Source organism: Hyposmocoma kahamanoa, unplaced genomic scaffold, assembly GCF_003589595.1.
Source record: "Hyposmocoma kahamanoa isolate Upper Pololo Valley unplaced genomic scaffold, ASM358959v1 66, whole genome shotgun sequence".
Taxonomy (NCBI): domain Eukaryota; kingdom Metazoa; phylum Arthropoda; class Insecta; order Lepidoptera; family Cosmopterigidae; genus Hyposmocoma; species Hyposmocoma kahamanoa.
In genome coordinates, this window is record NW_020653854.1 from 12,506,715 (window position 1) to 12,524,927 (window position 18,213).

General features: G+C 35.1%; 1 protein-coding gene across 1 annotated transcript in view; it reads right to left on the reverse strand.

The window, feature by feature from the left end:
- Window positions 1–8,354: 8,354 nt before the first annotated feature.
- LOC113231743 (aminopeptidase N) overlaps window positions 8,355–18,213 on the reverse strand; it is a 24,551-nt gene continuing 14,692 nt past the window's right edge. The window contains exons 7-16 of the mRNA XM_026466242.1: window positions 17,331–17,520; window positions 16,621–16,771; window positions 16,334–16,545; window positions 16,025–16,208; window positions 15,746–15,947; window positions 15,366–15,640; window positions 15,059–15,258; window positions 12,506–12,673; window positions 11,306–11,452; window positions 8,355–8,959 (exon numbers count right to left, since the gene is read on the reverse strand). Of these exons, the coding sequence (XP_026322027.1) occupies window positions 8,695–8,959; window positions 11,306–11,452; window positions 12,506–12,673; window positions 15,059–15,258; window positions 15,366–15,640; window positions 15,746–15,947; window positions 16,025–16,208; window positions 16,334–16,545; window positions 16,621–16,771; window positions 17,331–17,520 (1,994 nt within the window). The 3' untranslated portion in view covers window positions 8,355–8,694. The remainder of the gene's footprint in view (window positions 8,960–11,305; window positions 11,453–12,505; window positions 12,674–15,058; window positions 15,259–15,365; window positions 15,641–15,745; window positions 15,948–16,024; window positions 16,209–16,333; window positions 16,546–16,620; window positions 16,772–17,330; window positions 17,521–18,213) is intronic.

The window sequence follows — 18,213 nt, forward strand, 5'->3', positions numbered from 1 at the left end:
TCTACCGTTGATATGAGCCGCAGCTTGATTGACTTTTTGCCGAAGCTCGTCCAATGTTGTGATGGGTTTTGCGTAAATCCTGTCTTTTGAGACAACCCCAATAGAAGAAATCCAGGGGGTTTAGGTCGGGTGAACGGGGTGGCCATAAGATAGGACCAAGTCGCCCGATCCAACGCCCAGGATATTCTTGGTTTAAGTATTCTCGCACAGGACGGGCGCAGTGAGCTGGGCAACCATCATTTTGAAACCACATGTTTTGTACATCACTTAAGGGGATGTCTTCTAATAATTCTTGCAAATCATTTTGTAAAAAGTTCAAATAACTCTCACCATCTAAGTTTCCTTGTAACTCAAAGGGCCCAATCACTTTTCCATTTACAATGACTGTCCATAGGTTAACCTTGAATTGATATTGGGATTTGTCTTGTCTCATCAGGTGCGGATTTTCATTGCTCCAACTATGTAAATTGTGAAGATTTAAATAGCCATCTTTCTTGCAGGTTGTTTCATCTGACCATAGAACTTTGTCTAGGAACTGGGGATCTTCCCGGTGTTTTTGCAGCAACACACGGCAAAATGCGATCCGTAGTGGATAGTCCCGAGGCAATAACGTCTGCACTCGCCTATAGTGATATGGGTGGAGCTTGTGACGTTTCAGAATTCGATGTGCCGTACTTTTTGGGATTCCCGTAGCTGCTTCTATGGCACGTACTGAGGTAGTTGCATCAATGTTTATTTCATTGAGAACTTCTTCATTTCGGTCTTCCAGCGTTTCTTCTGGCAGATGGAAAATGACCCTCCGAAAACGCTCGATGCACATTCAAAAATACTCGATAATCCGGGCATCTTTCAGTGTTTGGGTACCTTTCTCGATACAATCTGCTGGCAGCGTTAGCATTGCACCGACATTCTCCATAAATGACGTGCATGTTAGCGTATTCCACCGGTGTGTAAGGTAGCGGCATGATAAACGATAATCAGTTCAAAATACGCCAAAACTCCAATTCACAGTCCAAAGTGATTACAGGTCAATTTAGTTTGCAGATCACTTAAATCCAGTCCAATAAGCCAAGCCAAAAGTCGTTAGTACGAGAGCTACGTCAATTGATTACGGAAAGGTGCGCAGTAAACAAAGGAGCAGAGCGTACTGACTTGCTGAGCACCGGAACTTCTCTACCTGCGTTATTGCTATTCAACAAAGGACATCTATCTATCTCTTTCTAACGTATATCTCTCGGTATTTTTCTCTCTCTCTAATTTCTAAATTGTATCGACTACGCACACGTGCCATTGAAATTCCAAGAAATTGCAACACATAACCTTTTTTCGGCACATAGTAAAAGTGATTATTATGAACAAGAACAATAATCAAGAATTTTAATCTTTCTTAGAAATGGTACCAATATTTTTGGCGCCTAGTTTTATTAAAGTATTACACCATTTTGGAATCTTGGTTAGTTGCGTCAATTTTTAAAAATACTTGCCGCAGTGGTGTCCATACTTTTTTTTTACAAAACGATGAGTGAAAGTCGACTGAAGGTAAAATATTTCAAAATTTTAAGGAAAAAAAATATTTTGATGGATTTTGTGTAAAACTGCAGGCATTCTAGGGTTTTTAAGAGTTGTGGTAGACAGCAGTACTACTTAGGTGGCTGTTAAAATTAAAACATCAGAAATATCTGAAAAAATGTGGTCGTGGTGATTCAAAATATCATTAAGGGAGTAAATTTTCGAAGAATAACAATTTTTTTATCGTAATTGAAAAAAAAATGAGATAGATTTTTTTTTCTTATTTTTCCTCAAGTAGTTATGCGCAGGTCCACCCTCCAGCGCCCGCTCATCGTTGAATTTTGGGACACGCTGTATACATACGCCTAAACTGAACGTACGAGCTAGGATTAGATCACGAGTGAGTGCTCCGGTGTACTGACTCTACGCTGTTCACAGACATAATACCTGCACTATCAGCTTACCTCTACGGTAGTTACCTATCTTACAGATATAGAACAAAATATTTTGTTGATATAACTCTTTGATATTAGCCAATGTCATATCTAAAATGTCCGATCGAATGGCTGACAATTGTCTCACCTAACGTAACTTGCCGAACGCATGACTGCAATATTTTTGGCGTCCCGCTGTGAGGACACAATTTTATTTACTTATTCTAGCCCCAGTCTTATGTCAGTTAATATTTAAATTTTATTTTTAAATTTATGTTTTTGTTATTCCTTTGTCTTATTCCTAAAATAAATACATAAACGTGATAGAATTCACGCTACAATCTAAATTGTATGTACCATTTTGAAAAACGCAACGCTTTAGTCTAATTGAATTCACTGGCGGTTACAGGCATTTTAAAAAAAACAACGTACAGTGCTGTTTAAAGATTAAAAATTATTTCGGGGACTAAAAAGAAACTACGATATCGATAAACAGCAAAAACTACTAAATTTACTTTGAGAAAACTTATCTCAAAGCAAAAAGTCATTGAAGATAAAAATTTTCTACATTTTTTTATTGTCATTATAGGAGATTCATCATCATTCGTTCATGTCCCGTAATTGAATCTGTGAGTGAATACATGAAATACAAAGACATGCTTTAATAGAAAATGTTCCCGCTTATTTAATGAATTTCCCGCTTGATGGGTTTGTTGAATGGCATGACGTGATCTAATTCGATATTTTAATTATCTAGTTACTTAGTTACACATTTTCTGTACACTCACTTGATCCACCGCTAACATAAGAGGCCATGAACTTTGTAACTTTCTTATTACTACATAGAATACGGATATTCAGACTAAGATATTTTTATTACAGACTTACCCAATACACTTTTATTTCTACTATCTATCCAACCATTTACTTTATTCTCTCACTTACAGTCTTTTACTTTGTTATTCCAATGTCGATTACTAGATTTTTTAATTAAAAAATTAAGTGCGGATTTGACCTCCATATCACGAGATGGAAAGTGACGATGAGGTCTACGATAGAGCATGCACGCGTAAATAATTCCTATTCGCTATCGTCTAGAAAAGGTCAAAATTATATATTTCAAGGAAAAAGTCATTCTATTCCATGACCGTTTGCCATATAAATGTGGAAGCGAAACGCTACGTGCGAATCCTTGGAATATCCACAACATAAGGACGGAACTCCAGCCTACGCTACGTCTAGTTCCCCGATGATGAAAGGGGAAGGCTGAATTAAATTGTGCATTTCCCTCGCACACTCTGCATGATATATCCAGTAGAACACCAACAAACAGGCAACTTTACGGCGGTGTTCAAGGTTATGTAGCTTTACCTTTACTAATTTTGAGTCACTTATACTTTTGAGCCCCTTGACACGCTTTTTAACTGTAAAATTCATCTCTTAGAATCGATGAATCCTTAGAGAGTATATTGAAGTTAGTCATGTCTTTTCATATTCCTAAAACCTTAAAATCAAAAGAAATAAAAATATTTCTGATCTTTGTGATCATTCCATCAAAATACTTATTTCTATAGCCGAATGTGCTGCTCCTTATTTAGCATGTGTTTTAGATAATAGCAAGGCGAAGCCATTTCTCTTTTAAATTTCTGACATTCAATCAAACCGCACTAATTTCAATCCTCTTTTAATACTACTTTAGTAATAAATGAAAAAGATTTTCGTATTTAGATGTCACCATATTTTTACAGTGACAAGGTAAAATTCATGTCTAATAAACAGTTTGGTTTTGTACGGAGTGGCTAATGACCGCTGCTGGCATTAAGTTGATAAAACATAGGTATATTCGTTACATGGGAAGACTCGCATGACATATACGTGTACTCTGTGACCTTTCCAAAGCATTTCATTGTGTACACCACGATATTTTGGTCAGGAAACTTCGCTATTATGGTGTGGCGGGCCGTAACCTCGACCTTCTTAAATAATATTTGAGGGATACGGTCCAGGGAGTCGATTGGCAACAGTGTGAGGTCATCAGGATTTCCATTTACCATGGGATTTCTTCAAGTTTCTAAAGTAAGTTAATTTTCGTTTTTTTATATGTTAATAACTTACCTATGTAGAGAATGGAATAAGAGAGTACAGTCGACATAAAGTAGATTTCTTGAGCACTTCTATGACAGATTATATGTGCGTTATACTTCCAAATTTTAGTGACCATTTCCAGAAATTTGGCTTAAAGAATCAAGCTCATAGGAAAATCATATACATCTTTGTATTTTTACAGGATTGATAATGGGGTTCTTGCTATGTGTCTGCCTAATAGGCTACTCTATTATATTCATTCATTTCGCTTCTATGTGTTCCTACTCGATCAATGCGTTCTTCTCGAGTGTTTTCTATACCACCATCAAACAATAACGTATTTTGTTATCAAATGAAACAAACAATATGTATTTATTACAGGATGCGCATCTAGTATACTGCCCTCAGAACGAAAAAGGCACATCTGCTGTATAAAGTACGCATAGTTGTGCCTTTTTTCGTTACGAGGGCAGTATAATTATGTTTTTTAAGACTTTCACACATCATTATAAAATTTTAACAATTTGTTGAGTTGTCTTCAGCGTGTGTAATTTCTTTTATTTTTGAAATAATTATAATTTTAAATTGATTTTGTAAATGTTTCATAATTTATTATTATAATATTGTTGAGTCAATTGTATTTTTTTACGTTAACTTGTGTACAACTGTAAGGAGATTGCCGTCGCATAGTGTTCTATTGTAACTGTGACTTATATATATTTATGATTGTGCCATATTGAGTTAATAAATAGTTTGCTAATTAAACGTCAGAATATAGGTATACATATTTCTCTAGATAGATTTATTTTGAAGTTTTCTTAGGGAGTGAGTATTGTGCTTGCACTACAGGGTAATCTGGACTATATATTATATGAGTGACAAAATACAATACACATGTACTCGGGCGATAAATTACACACAAGGTATGCGACAATATTTCAGCGAGAGTTTAAAATAAAAATGATTAATTCGAAAATCTTCTGCTAGTTAATTTTTTTAACTAATTTATCCTGAACGTTATCACCAGCTGAAATATGGTCCGGACCTTTTCGTAATACAGTATATAGTAATGAAATTAATTTCGCATTTATGGACATAAATTCAATTCTAATACAAACAAACCACAATCATCCTTGATGAGACTCATAGAGAACTATGCTCCGGAAATATGGCCGAGGTCCCGGCCTATATTTATTAAGTTCAGTCGATGTAATAATCTGGGATAGGGATACGGGAAAGTATTTACATAAATAGAGGTGCGTTGTTGGGTAACTCGTGATTTGACCATTCGACCAACCCGCATGTAACTACACAAGTATTTAAATGATGATATTATTAAACTTGTTTGCAGTCCATAAACAATATACGAAATCCACAATACTTTGTCTTTAATGTACAACTATATCACGTCCAAAAAGAGTGAGGTACTAGACGCCAATTATATGGCGCCTCAAATATCGCGCTACTCGAACTTTGTAATTGTAATTGATTTAAAAAAATGTAATTTTGCAGATGTGGCCTTAACAAGGGCGAATTCACCTTTTTTAGACATTACACAATGGATGTGGGTAAGGTGATTGCCCAACCTTAGGGAAATGAGAATGCAGAACACTCATGAACAGAACACTCAATCATGTGGATCGACATGATTTGTTGTAAAAAGAGGAAAAGGACAGGCACAAAATGGCCTAGAAGTAATAGTGCACGCACGAACGCTTGCGCGGCTCCAGGATATTTAAGAACTGGCAAATAATATGACCCTAACGCTGCTATGCTACTGTGTTTCTTTGTATGTGGAGTGTTATAATTTCAAAATAAAGAGGTATGTCCCGCGCGCAACGTAGGCCTTTGAAATCTTATCGCGATGTTTGGTTATTTACATATCAAAATAAGATCCACTAATGTATACAATGTGTGTGTGAATATTAATCATGTTTATTAGACAAAAACATTAAACATTAAAAAATAACATGTAGGTTGTATGTGGCTTACACTTCGAAGGATGGATGTAAATTAAAAATATATATAAAAATCACAGCTGTTCTCGTTTTAAAACTGTTCATCCGAGTTATTGTTAATAAATGATTACATTATAATAATAATCAGATTTCTTTTTTGTGTGACAAACTGACAACCTTTGCACATCTGCATAAACAGCGTGTGGCGGTATCGCACGAACTTCAAAGGCGTTGCGCTACTGTAGGGAAGATATTGTAATACTGTGATATTATCTTTAGTGACGTAGAGTGGAATTTCAATGTCAAGTGTAAAGGAAGACGTGCCTATCTCGGTATTACAGAAAAAAGTGCGTGGCGTGCCACTTACATCACCCTAACTCAATGGCTGGGCGAATGGTCGCGTGGTTCCGTGCTTCCCAGCAATTTCAGAAAGTTCATCCGTGCGAGATCCCAAATAAATTTGTGCCGGCTGTACGCTGTGATAACGACCGCGATATGAATATAAATTCTCTAAAATGTAATACATGAATAGTAAACAAGGTCGACAAGATGGTAATATATAAATCCTGAAACTAGGCGACCACGAGACAATTCTATTCAAGTAAAGAAATTGTTTATATATGAAGAATGTTTTGTGATATACTTTGTTTTATTGTTCTACCAATAGTACCTATTAGGTACAATGCACAGGTAAGGCTAAATTGACTAAGACAGTTTTAAAGATAAATTTTGAAGGTGTCTTAGAAATTAGATATCCTTATTCTCTGAATACTGGTGGTGGATGCGGAGGTCTCGGGTTCGATTCCCGGTAGGACCAATTTGGGAAAGAACTTTTCTAAATTGGTTCTGGTCTGAATAATCTGGTTAGTGCCCCGGAGTGAATTCCGTCGTTCTGGTACTCATAGTACAGGAAATCCCCTAATTGAGGTAAGGCAAAGGTGTGGGCATCTGGCACATTATTATTGTTATTACCATAGGCCATAGAAAAGCATTAATATATCCGGCGAATAACAATTAATAATTTATTTGTTATGAATTATATTACTTTTGTATATGGATTCCACGTACCGACATCAACGCCATTTATTTAATACTTTCCTTGTTTGTGTTGCTGGCCGTTAAAATATAATGTAACTGTGTACAATATAGTTTGTATTGTACTATATAGTAAGAATAAATTTTCTGAGTACTATACCAAAATATTATAAATATTGCGTTACTTGTCAACTACCTTTTAGTTGAGCCTGTTTCCCTCAGGAAATGTATTATTGGCAGAGGGAAATAAAGAAATTTCCACTACTTATAAACATATTCAATTTTTCATTTTCACAATGAATCCAGTAAAATGCACGTGTTTTTAGTGGTAAACATTTGTGATATTTATGTTTTCAGTTATTTCTATTAACACAACAAAAATGTAAATTTAAAAACGCAGCTTCATTAAGTAACTTTAAATACCAGTAAAAATTTGTATATATAAGTAGTCTATTATGATAAATATTTTATTAAAACACCGTGGTGTTTTAAATATCGTTTTTATTTAACAATAGTGGTAATTATTTACAATACGTTTTTAACAATAAAAATTGTTATTGTTTTGAACCGAGAAGCAATCTATCTTTTTATTAAATGATTCATTTTCCTGTTTATCATTATATAAAATTAAAACTACAATATATCATAATTCGTAACGTTGCTTATTTATTTATTATATAACATTGATTCAAGTATGTTTAAAGATAAGGTGCAAACAATGGACTGGTCGTAAAATTTCTGAGATAAATCTGTCGACCGACAAAGTATTATTAGCCTAGCAACTTAGACAGTCAAATGATAAAATATTTGAAAGATTTTAAATTACCCGGTGTAAAAACCAGGGCACATGAATTGCATAAGCAATACATGGAGTTGAATACTTTCGATCCACCTACTCCCGGTGGATGGTGGCGTAAAAAGAATTCTATGATATAGTTGGCTTTGTGCGAGACTGATATAGAGAGAGATTTTCACAGAGGGATGAATGAATAGTTTCATATTACGTCGAGAGCATCCCGTCATTGCAACAGATAAAAAAATGCCAGTATCTGTCGATTTCCCTTGTTGCTCCTACGTATTACTACGTCGAATGCCGTGCTGATACTCAATTGCCACTGTACTTCTCCGGTTATTTAGGTATGTAAGAATTATAGAAAAAGACACACTCGAAAAAGTTACAGAGTCCGGAAAGAAATTTACTTGATTATAATTTATTTATATATTTTATTACTTGTATATCTCTAAAGCATAACGAATTACAGGTCGTTATGGATTCCGAAATAGCGTTGTTTATTTAGCCGGTAAAAGAAATTGAGTTATAGTTTATAATTCCGCGACATGAGACCCAAAATCCAAACGAAGCAAATTCCAAATCCGAAATATTAAAACACCTCGCCGAGTGGTGTGAGTGATGGCTTCAATAAAGTTACCTTTTGAGCTAGAAATGATAGTATAAGCATTAACATTTAACTTCAATGTTTGTGCTATTGGATACAAAAATAACGACCAAAATACGGATGAAGGCAACTGGCACCTAGACATACCTATAGCTGGTAGATATAAAGAAACTACAACGTGAATGGAATGTCAGGTAGTTGGCATGCCAGGTACAGGTACGGTAACTACGGCGTGTGTATTTTTTTTTTTTCACTTTACTTGTCAGCTTTTACAAATCAGTTTTTAGCAACCTTATCGTTAACATTATAGACAGACAGATACCAATCCAGCCATTTGTCTATAACAGGCAGATTTGCGTCTGACCATTTTGCCTCTTCTCTGATGTTCCTCATGGATTTCTCGATAATATGCTCGGCGGAACCGAATTCACCCTGATGGGCTACGTACAAGTTGGAGACCAACTCTAGACCAGCCTGTGTAGTGAACTGAGATGTAGCTGAAGTGATTAGGTTGTCCCATAGATTTGTCTTGCTTTGGAACCTGTGAAAATATAATAATTTATTTAGAACTATTAATGTAATTTTAAATTTATTGAATATCACAAATTACTAGAATGATATTCAATTATTTTTAGGAAATTACTTCACTAGTTTGTTATAATTCATTAATACAAAGATCGAACACAAAGAAAAATTCCTTCGAACCAACAACCTTGCGATAAATAATACCTATTGAAAAAACCAGTGGCAGTCTTTACACGGTTATTTTTTTTTTAATTAATACAGTCTAGTTGTGTTGACTTTTTTCTTTCCGTAGTAAAATTTACCTAAATTTCAAAGTAATAGCAGTCCAGAGAACATATAGGTACAAGCAAACGAAAATTATTTTTTGTTCAGTAAAGACAAGAGCAAAGAGTAATTTCTATTCATCTAATCAATATTTCGTCAATTTTACTTTTAAAAGATTACTCAAAACGTACTTGCTTAATGTTCAACAATCTCTAAAGTCTCTGAATTTTATTAAATTATTCACCATCCAAATTTGATTTTTTAGTCGTCAATCCATATAGGTATAAATGCACGGATCTCTTTTGAGGCGAGAGGTGAAAACCTTTAGGCCGGGCCTAAAGGTCAACACAGAGCGATCCAATGCAGATATACGACTTTTTCTTTTTTTTTTATACCAAGTGACGAACAAGTGCGCCCGGTGGTAAGCGACACGCTTTCAAATCAGTTTATCTATAATGTTTTTTAGACATGTTTTGAGCACATATTACTATGTGCTTGTTTCATTCAATGTTTTTAGTGTCAATCTGTGACGGTTATTATGTTCAGTGTCACATGTGTTCTGTTGCCTGATCCGCTGAAAATCAGCTGAGTGGGTCACGGTTTCCTTGGCAGCACAGCACACACACATTATACTCTATATACCTATATGTATTTAGTTCCAAATCCTTGTTATTATAAGTATCATCATTACCAGTAATATTATTATTATAAAATGCGTGTGTACTGTGTTGATTATTATAAGAATAAATGATGTCTATTTCTATAATATTCACCTTTCATAAAATCATCGAAATATTAATGCGAATTCTCAGTACAGAGTAAATATTCATTTGTTCACCAATATTCATGGCGAATATTACTCGTGATTACATATGGGTTTATTAACATTTGGTTTCAAATATTACAACTATGTGAGTACGGTAGTCCACTATGGAAATCTTAAATTGATTAAAAAAATAATAATATCCATCATTTTTGGATAATATTTTTTTATTATTGATTATTGGATATCTCCAATCCAATAACCTTAATAATATTGTTTACATGTTGTCATCACCGCACATTTCAAAATCTGCATCATAATTTCTCATCACGTGTCTCTTGCCAAAAACGTGATTGAAATACGAAGAAACTGTTTTAACTTGAGTTGAGAGAACCTTGATAGAATTACCTGTACAAATCGCCGCTATTTATAAAAGACTCATCAAACTTGTCAAATACCATTATAAAACAAAGTTATAATGCTATTGAGTTCTTATACAATAACAAATAAATAAGTCATTAGATTATTACAGATTAATTACATAATAACATTAGATTTATTACAGTGTTTCTAACTTTGTGCAATGTCCGAGTTTCGCCCATAATAATAATTATTTATTTCAGACACTTGGTAGGTAATTCTCTACCATAAGTACCCACTTATATTATTACTTTCATGTCTCTACCACTAGGTATGTATCTATGGTCTGTCTTTATTGAAGGCGATATAAAATGAAATTCGCAGGGTTGCCAGTTTTCAGAAAAAATTAAATAGTTATGAAGTTGTTGTCGACAGTTTAAGACTCGGTACTACCTCAACTCGTAATTCAAATTTTCCCCGTACTAATGCGGTTCATTTTGCTTGGGTCGAGCAGCAGGGACACTGCCGTTATTTCAGAACTTCTTTTTTACAAACGAAATTAAAGCCATATTAAAAAGTATAGCGTCAAGTATACGTGTTCTATTTGGTTCACTTAATATTTTAAAAAAAAGTGGTGTATGTAAAATACCTATTGAATACAGAGCTTTTCGAAGCAAAATAAGTAAAATTTCGAGGTAAATTTGTGTTCTTTTCTATCATAAAAATTTTTAGGATACGTGTATTCACACCATATAGCAATCAGTGTATATCCCCATTTTTACTATATATTTTTCCAAAGCGATTGATTCAACACTTTCACTGTTATGCGAAATCAACCAATGCCAATTAAGGTAGTATAGACTCTTAATAGAATGAAAACTGTAAGTAAATATTGATAATTAATTCCTTCGATGATTTTTATAACATTTAACATTTTATTTGATAAAATAATTAGATCCATTAGCAGATACTCACTTCTCCTTAAGATCATTCCAATTGTTATTAAGGAAGTGGAAAAGAGTAGTGTGGCCATGGGGGCTGCCCGACACCATGCTGAAGATGAGGAACAGGTCCGTCTCCGTGAAATTGCCGTTGCCTTCCAGCACCGAAAGATTCAATAGCCTAGACATTGCATAGAATTGAAGAATAGCATAACAGTCATTTAAACAAATTACTTGATTCGTAACTTCTGTAACATGAAATTGATATGTACGAATACGCACAGTTACACAACGAATACATACAGTTTTACAAATATACATATACTAGCATTTGCTTATGAATTTAATATGTTAAGATTAAAGTAAATACGTTATTGCAATGCTGAATGTAACAGTGTGACATTTCTACTCGTATGCTTTACTGGCTTATTTACTTTACATCGTAAATAACAACTTTTGTTCCATGGCTTTTTAGATTTTACTTTCATACAAAAATAAAAATATTGAAATAGATCGCGCTAAACGGTGACAACTCTGTGCGGTGACAAAAGGAAGCGCTAGTGTAAATACCAGTCCGATGCAAATACAGGAGCGGGGGTGGGGGTCGTCAGGAAGGACGGACTGTTGTACTTTTGAATTTACTAGCTACCTTGCTACGACAGTACCCTAAAAACTTAAAACTTTTATTTTAGAAAGATTTAATATATTTTGTAAAAAGTCATGGAACGAAAGTAATTGTTTATGATGTTAGTACCTAATAAAGCCCTGCGAGGTTGTTAGTATTGTATAAATAACCCTATATATTGTCTCTTGATATATGTAATTATTAAGTACTAATGTAATTAAAAAGTTTTTCGATTTAACATTCCTGTAGGGCTACCACAATAGGGCGCGACTTGTGCGACAGCGACATAGAGCGCGTGGCTTCTAAAGGCACTATCTCGCGCTTTATGTCGCTCTAGCTCATGTCGCGCCTTATCGTGCTAACCCTACTACCTACTTTTTCTATTATACATCTTTCTCTCTTTAGTCTTTTATTATTTCCTCACAATGTTTGAGAAAAATTCTATACATGCCTCGCCGGGAAACGGGGATTGCGTGTCGTATTAATAGGAGTCAATCCTCTGCAATAAGAGGTATCCTCTGCAATAATGTACTATACTATATAAAATGAAAAGGTTTGTATGTATGTTTTATTTGAAATTTTGTCTATACCTATATAAAATTTTCTCACCTGTTGATCTTGTACACATCAACCGGGCACCCAGCTAATGTCTTGAGCAAATAAGTTCGCTCGCTTTGCTTGCGCGATGGTGGGAAGTTAATCACGCGCTGCAGTCCGAACTCCCACTCTTTCTTCGAGCCGTACTTGAATACCGGACATATGTACTGGTTCGCAATACTGAGAATATACAAACGTTGTATCGCATTATGCGTCAATATAATTATAACATTTTTATTAAAAAAACAGTTTGATTATTCTTTTTCGCTGTTTTATTATTTAAATCTCTGTGCCAAGTTTTTTATTGAAATCGGTAATGGAAAGTGGGTAATTTCAATAAATCGGATTCATCTCCTAATTTGCCACTCTTAGAGATGGAACATTTTCTTCAAATTTGAATGGGACTATTATACTTCCTTTCAACAAAAAACGAATCATCGAAATCGGTTCACAACAGACGGAGTAATCGTACACACAAAAAATATACACGAATAAATAAATAAATAACCCACATATTTAACATAACCCCGCACTAGGGAAACCCTGTGTCGCGGGAATTGAGAACCTTCTCCTTTTTTGAAGTCGATTAAAAATACATTTCACTTAATTATTAATTTATTGGAAATGAAACCGTTTATATTTCGGATCTAAATATACCAACGGATTCTTCGCTTTTCGGACTCTTTACAGGTTCCATGTCTCGAAACGTTGGTTTGTTTACAAAAACAAATACATGCTATTTTAGATCCGAAAAAAATTGTTTCATATTCAATGTAGAGCAATCGCAAAAATCTAGGTACTCGATATATGTATGTATATGCCAATGAGCTGTTGCTGCACAGATAACTGCAGAACAGACTTTCTAAAACCTACAATGCCATAGAAATAGTAAAATTTTTAAAGCTTGATCACAATGGCCACCGAAGTTTAATGTAAACTTTACTTAACTTAATAAATTACAGGATGTTAGTAATATCTATTCATGTCCATTACATCCACAAAAACACAACCTATGAAACAGGTTGAAAGGGCTCGCAAAAAGTAAATCAAATTTCACACTCATGCGCACAACATACGGCTGAATACACCGCAAAGGGAACTCATTCATGGCCCAGGACTAAAGGGGACGCGGGCTAAAGGAGACAGGAGGTCGTCACACAAATTAGGTTAATATGTATACAGATACGAGAAATATGGTCTCCAACTACTTAACGGTGTAAAAAAAATGTCCTGTTTATCCCAATCCGTGGTCCATATAAGGTCCTTTGTATTATAAATCAAGAACAAAGATGTTATAAAAAGTGTGTGACCCCAAAAGAAATAACACCTTTTCAATTCTAGAGTTTTTGGTGTTTACAAAACACGATGTCGATATGGACACACTATGTGTGTAAACATCGAGGCACTAGCGTAAACGCCCAGATTAGAACTAATTTAAATAAATTCATTCCCTAAATTGATTCTACTGGAAACCGAACTCGAGACCAACTCAACTATTATCCCCGCATTGCTACCCGAGGTCGTCGGAAATGTCTTGAACTGCGCCGAAAATTTCCTTCTTATCGGTATTTTACATAATATATTACGAAGAGTGTGCGATGGATTTGCACGATTTAATTCCGCCTTCATTTTTCCATCATCGAAGGACTAGACTTAGACTAGAGTTCCACCCCTATGTTGTGGATATTCCGAAGATTCGCACAAAGCGTTACGCTTTCTTTCCTGCTCTACTAATATCTATGCTATACTACTAATTCATTGTTTACAGATATATTCCCTGAACGCTATAATTCGGGCCTTTTCAAGGCGAGAATGAATAGGCATTATTTAGATGTGCATGCTCCATCATCGACCTGATCGCCATTTTCAATCATGTGAGTTGGAGTTCACAAATAAGCACATACTATCATAAAAAAAATATACAAAAATATTCGTAAAAGCACATCTTCATAACTTATACAGCTCTTCTACGATTTTTGTATGGTAAGCGACACGATTAAACATAACAGTTGCAGTGCCACTCAGAGCTTTAAATCGCAAAGGTCTTAGGGGCGCTGTCACTGCGCCCGTCCCCTGAGACATATGAGAAAGATTTTAATGACTGTACCTAGATTGATGGAATTGTGTAATATATTTTTGAAAGAATGTTCATCTTATATTTTCCGTTGACTGATAACCCTTTTTCAAGTTTTAAATTTAAAGAGCTGTGGTAGGGGCGGAGATATTGCATCAAACCTCGGCATGCCGCTTTGATGGATATCGCTTACCGATACAATAAACGTACCCCTTGATTGATGGCACCACGTAACTGTAGGTACCTAAATATTTTTATAGAGCGTCCGTTTTTAAGTGGGTATGAAGATGGTGAAATTACAGGCACATGGGATTTGTCAACTTACATATCATACATTTAGAAAAATAATTAACATTCAGTATTATTAAAATAAAATATTCATTATTTGATCTTTTGTCTTATGTGTAATAACGTCTCATTTTATCTAGAACTTTCTCTACTCTAACAAATTATTTTTCTGATAACCTTTGTTAAACTCTATTGGTACTCACGGGTTGCCTTCGTCAGGATTTTTAGCTTGCATCCATTTGCTAAACTGTTCTTGGGCTTCCTTAATACAGGGAGCATATCCAGCTTGGCAGAGGAACGTCTTAGTATGTCCTCGCAGGTTCTTCCGCCAGTTCTCCTCATCTTCGCGCTCATCTTTAATCAACTCTTCGTATAGGGGTGTTAATAATGTTCTGACGTAAGCCTGAACAAACACAATTAACCTTTGTAAAAATGTTCTAGAAAACTCAAAAACTAGTTGGTAAGCTTTAACTGGAATTAATAGAGAATATCTTATTTATACTGTGATACCTGGAATTTCTCATGCATGCATTCGCAAATATGTTTGCCTATGTGGTCGATCATTGTAAACACAGGATCCCAGACAAGATGATGCCGCTCTTCTCTAAGAAATAACGTCATATTGAATGCTGTAGCAAAGGCCAAGTCGCCAGCGTAGGCTAGGTTCCACGCGTCGTGAAGAAGCTTGGCTCGAGTTAGTTCCGGAATACGAAGTCGGTTGTTGGTTTGCAGGTAGTTAGCAAGAAGCCTCCAATTCTCATCGTCGTAATTAACAGGGAATGGTGCTAAAGATATAAAAATAACAATATAAAATTAATTTCCGTAAATAAATGTAAATAACCCATGTGTACTTTAAGATGCAACTAACATTTTATCTCGAAGTGACTTACCAATTTCCTCAGGATTAACAATGATAAAGTGCTCCTCTCCAGGCAAGTCATTTATTTCTAACTCTTTTTGGTTCTTCATCCAAATAGTAGTAGTACCCTTATTAAAATCGAGTGCATCTTCCCTGGCTATAACTAAAGGAGCCCACCATGACATTTTAGCCGCATCGGGGACGTCATGAGGACGTTCACGCAGATACACTTTCTGATATAAACAAAAACAATAGATATACTCAGAAAAGCTCCACTATAATAAAGAGATAATAAGATTTAGTCACATACCTGAGTTACATGAGCTGATTTACTTTTGTAATTTCTCTTAACGGTGATAAGTGGTAATCTGTCTTTCTCGATCCAACTGTTGGCTATTGTTCTCACATCTAAATCTTTAGGAATTTTGTTGTCTTTAATAGCTGCAGCAGTTAGTGCATTCCAGACGTGGTCTCCGGTAAATGTTTTGAATTTGCTACATAATTTATATATAAGTGAATAATCATTTTTGTATTAAATATCATAAACGACAATTACAAAGAATAATTGTTTCCCGTTTAATCAAATAAATACCTATGGCAAAGATTTCAATTCCCTTACCGCTCTTTAATGAATTCCCTGAGTCCCTCTCTGAATGTATCTCCTCCAAAGGTGTAGTTGAACATCCTGAACAATAATTCGATCTTGGTGCTTGCAGTCTCCTGTTTCATGCCCGTTATGCGAGAATGAGGGTAGCGCTTACTAAACTCATAATACAATGAATACAACACTGTCATTGGCCATTTGCCTTCCATTTCAGAACCATTGTTTATCTGTAAGATGACATTTTTTAAACAAAATTCTTTTTTGTGGTATCATTCACTAGAAACCTTCTGAGAAAGATGTACCTTAAAAGCAGTTTCAGCAGCTAGATATCCGACAAGAGCCTTATTCAAATGAGCGTCAGACCACCAAGCAGGTGTCGTGAAGGCTCCCAGCCATTGATACGATAGTTCCTGTGCCAATTGTAAATAGCCTTTACTGGCTAGGTCACTCTCCCTGAAGAAAAAGCATGATGAGAAACACCAAGTTGTGATGTGATGTGACGTATAACCACCTATTACATATTAAATTCTGCAATAAATTGCTATGACTTACAAATATGTACTAAATATTATTACGAATTTCTTACAAAATCACATTCCTAAGATTTGCGTCGCATTTCTTATTTAAGTACCAGCGGCATGTTAAATTGACATTTCTTTCGGGCAACGCGTTAATCTAGCGTCACCGGTCTTATCGCTACCTTGAACCATTCGCCCCTTTAACTCTACCTATTATTGTCGATTAAATAACACTGACTTAGTAAAGGTTTATTGTTTTACAATTTTATAGTTAAAGACGATCAAAATCCGACGTCCAAATGGAAACTGTTAACTATTCCGATCGATAAGGAGTTGTAACAAAAAAAAACGCTCAAGACATCGAACTTTTCGTAGCAAAAATAAGACAATATTTTTGATAACAAATGTTCTTCAACGTTGGACAAATATTACGCCTGGGAGTCGTTACACGGCCCAGAAGAATTTTAGTATTATCATTAAGAAATATTTCTTACTTGAACACGATGAGTCCCCAGTTGTCTGCTGGCTTAACCCCCTGGTAGTTGGGCAATGCAACAATATCAAGACGTTTTAGAGGCAGAGACACGCGCCAGAAATTTGCAATCTCTTTAAACACCGTGAAAAGTTTTTCATTAACGCCTTCCAGTGCTTGGTGGTATTCTGGGCGGCCCCATACTCGCAATTCTGTGAATTTTGGGCAAACCTTTTACCAACCTATTACTAATAAATACCACTCAATATTTAGGAAGTAATGAAATATAGTATTTTGACAAAACGATTGGATCAGTTTATTCAATCATCAAACCCTTCAATAGAATTTATCTTGTTATAACAAGAACCCTTTCTTGACCCCAAAACTACAATCCAATTCAATGTTATTCGAATGCCAATAGATTATTTTAGCCTACACCTTCACCATACACATAGTTCAATTCCTCTAAACCCGATCCCAGTTGGTTGGGCCGATATCATGTCGGTTGGACGCCCTTCCGGGTTATCTGATGGCCTAATTGATTGCCACAGGTTGGGTGACTCTAGGGACAAGATTTTATTTTATAGAAAGCATCGGTTATTTGGGAACGCAGTAACTCGAGTATTTTTTGTTATAAACCAATCCAATAAGTATATCATATCCTTGGTATAATAAAGCCACTAGTCAAGTCATAAAAGTTATACGAAGTACATGAAACTAATTATGTATAAGTACTTAATAAAAATAATTGATTTTGTCCACAAACATAATGATTACACTAGAATCAAATTACAACATACACATTCAGAGATATTACATTACGGTTGTAAGAGACTGGTACCTAAATTAAGCAGAGGCATGTAATATAGGAAACCAGGTCCCTTACTTCGGGTATAGATTCTTCA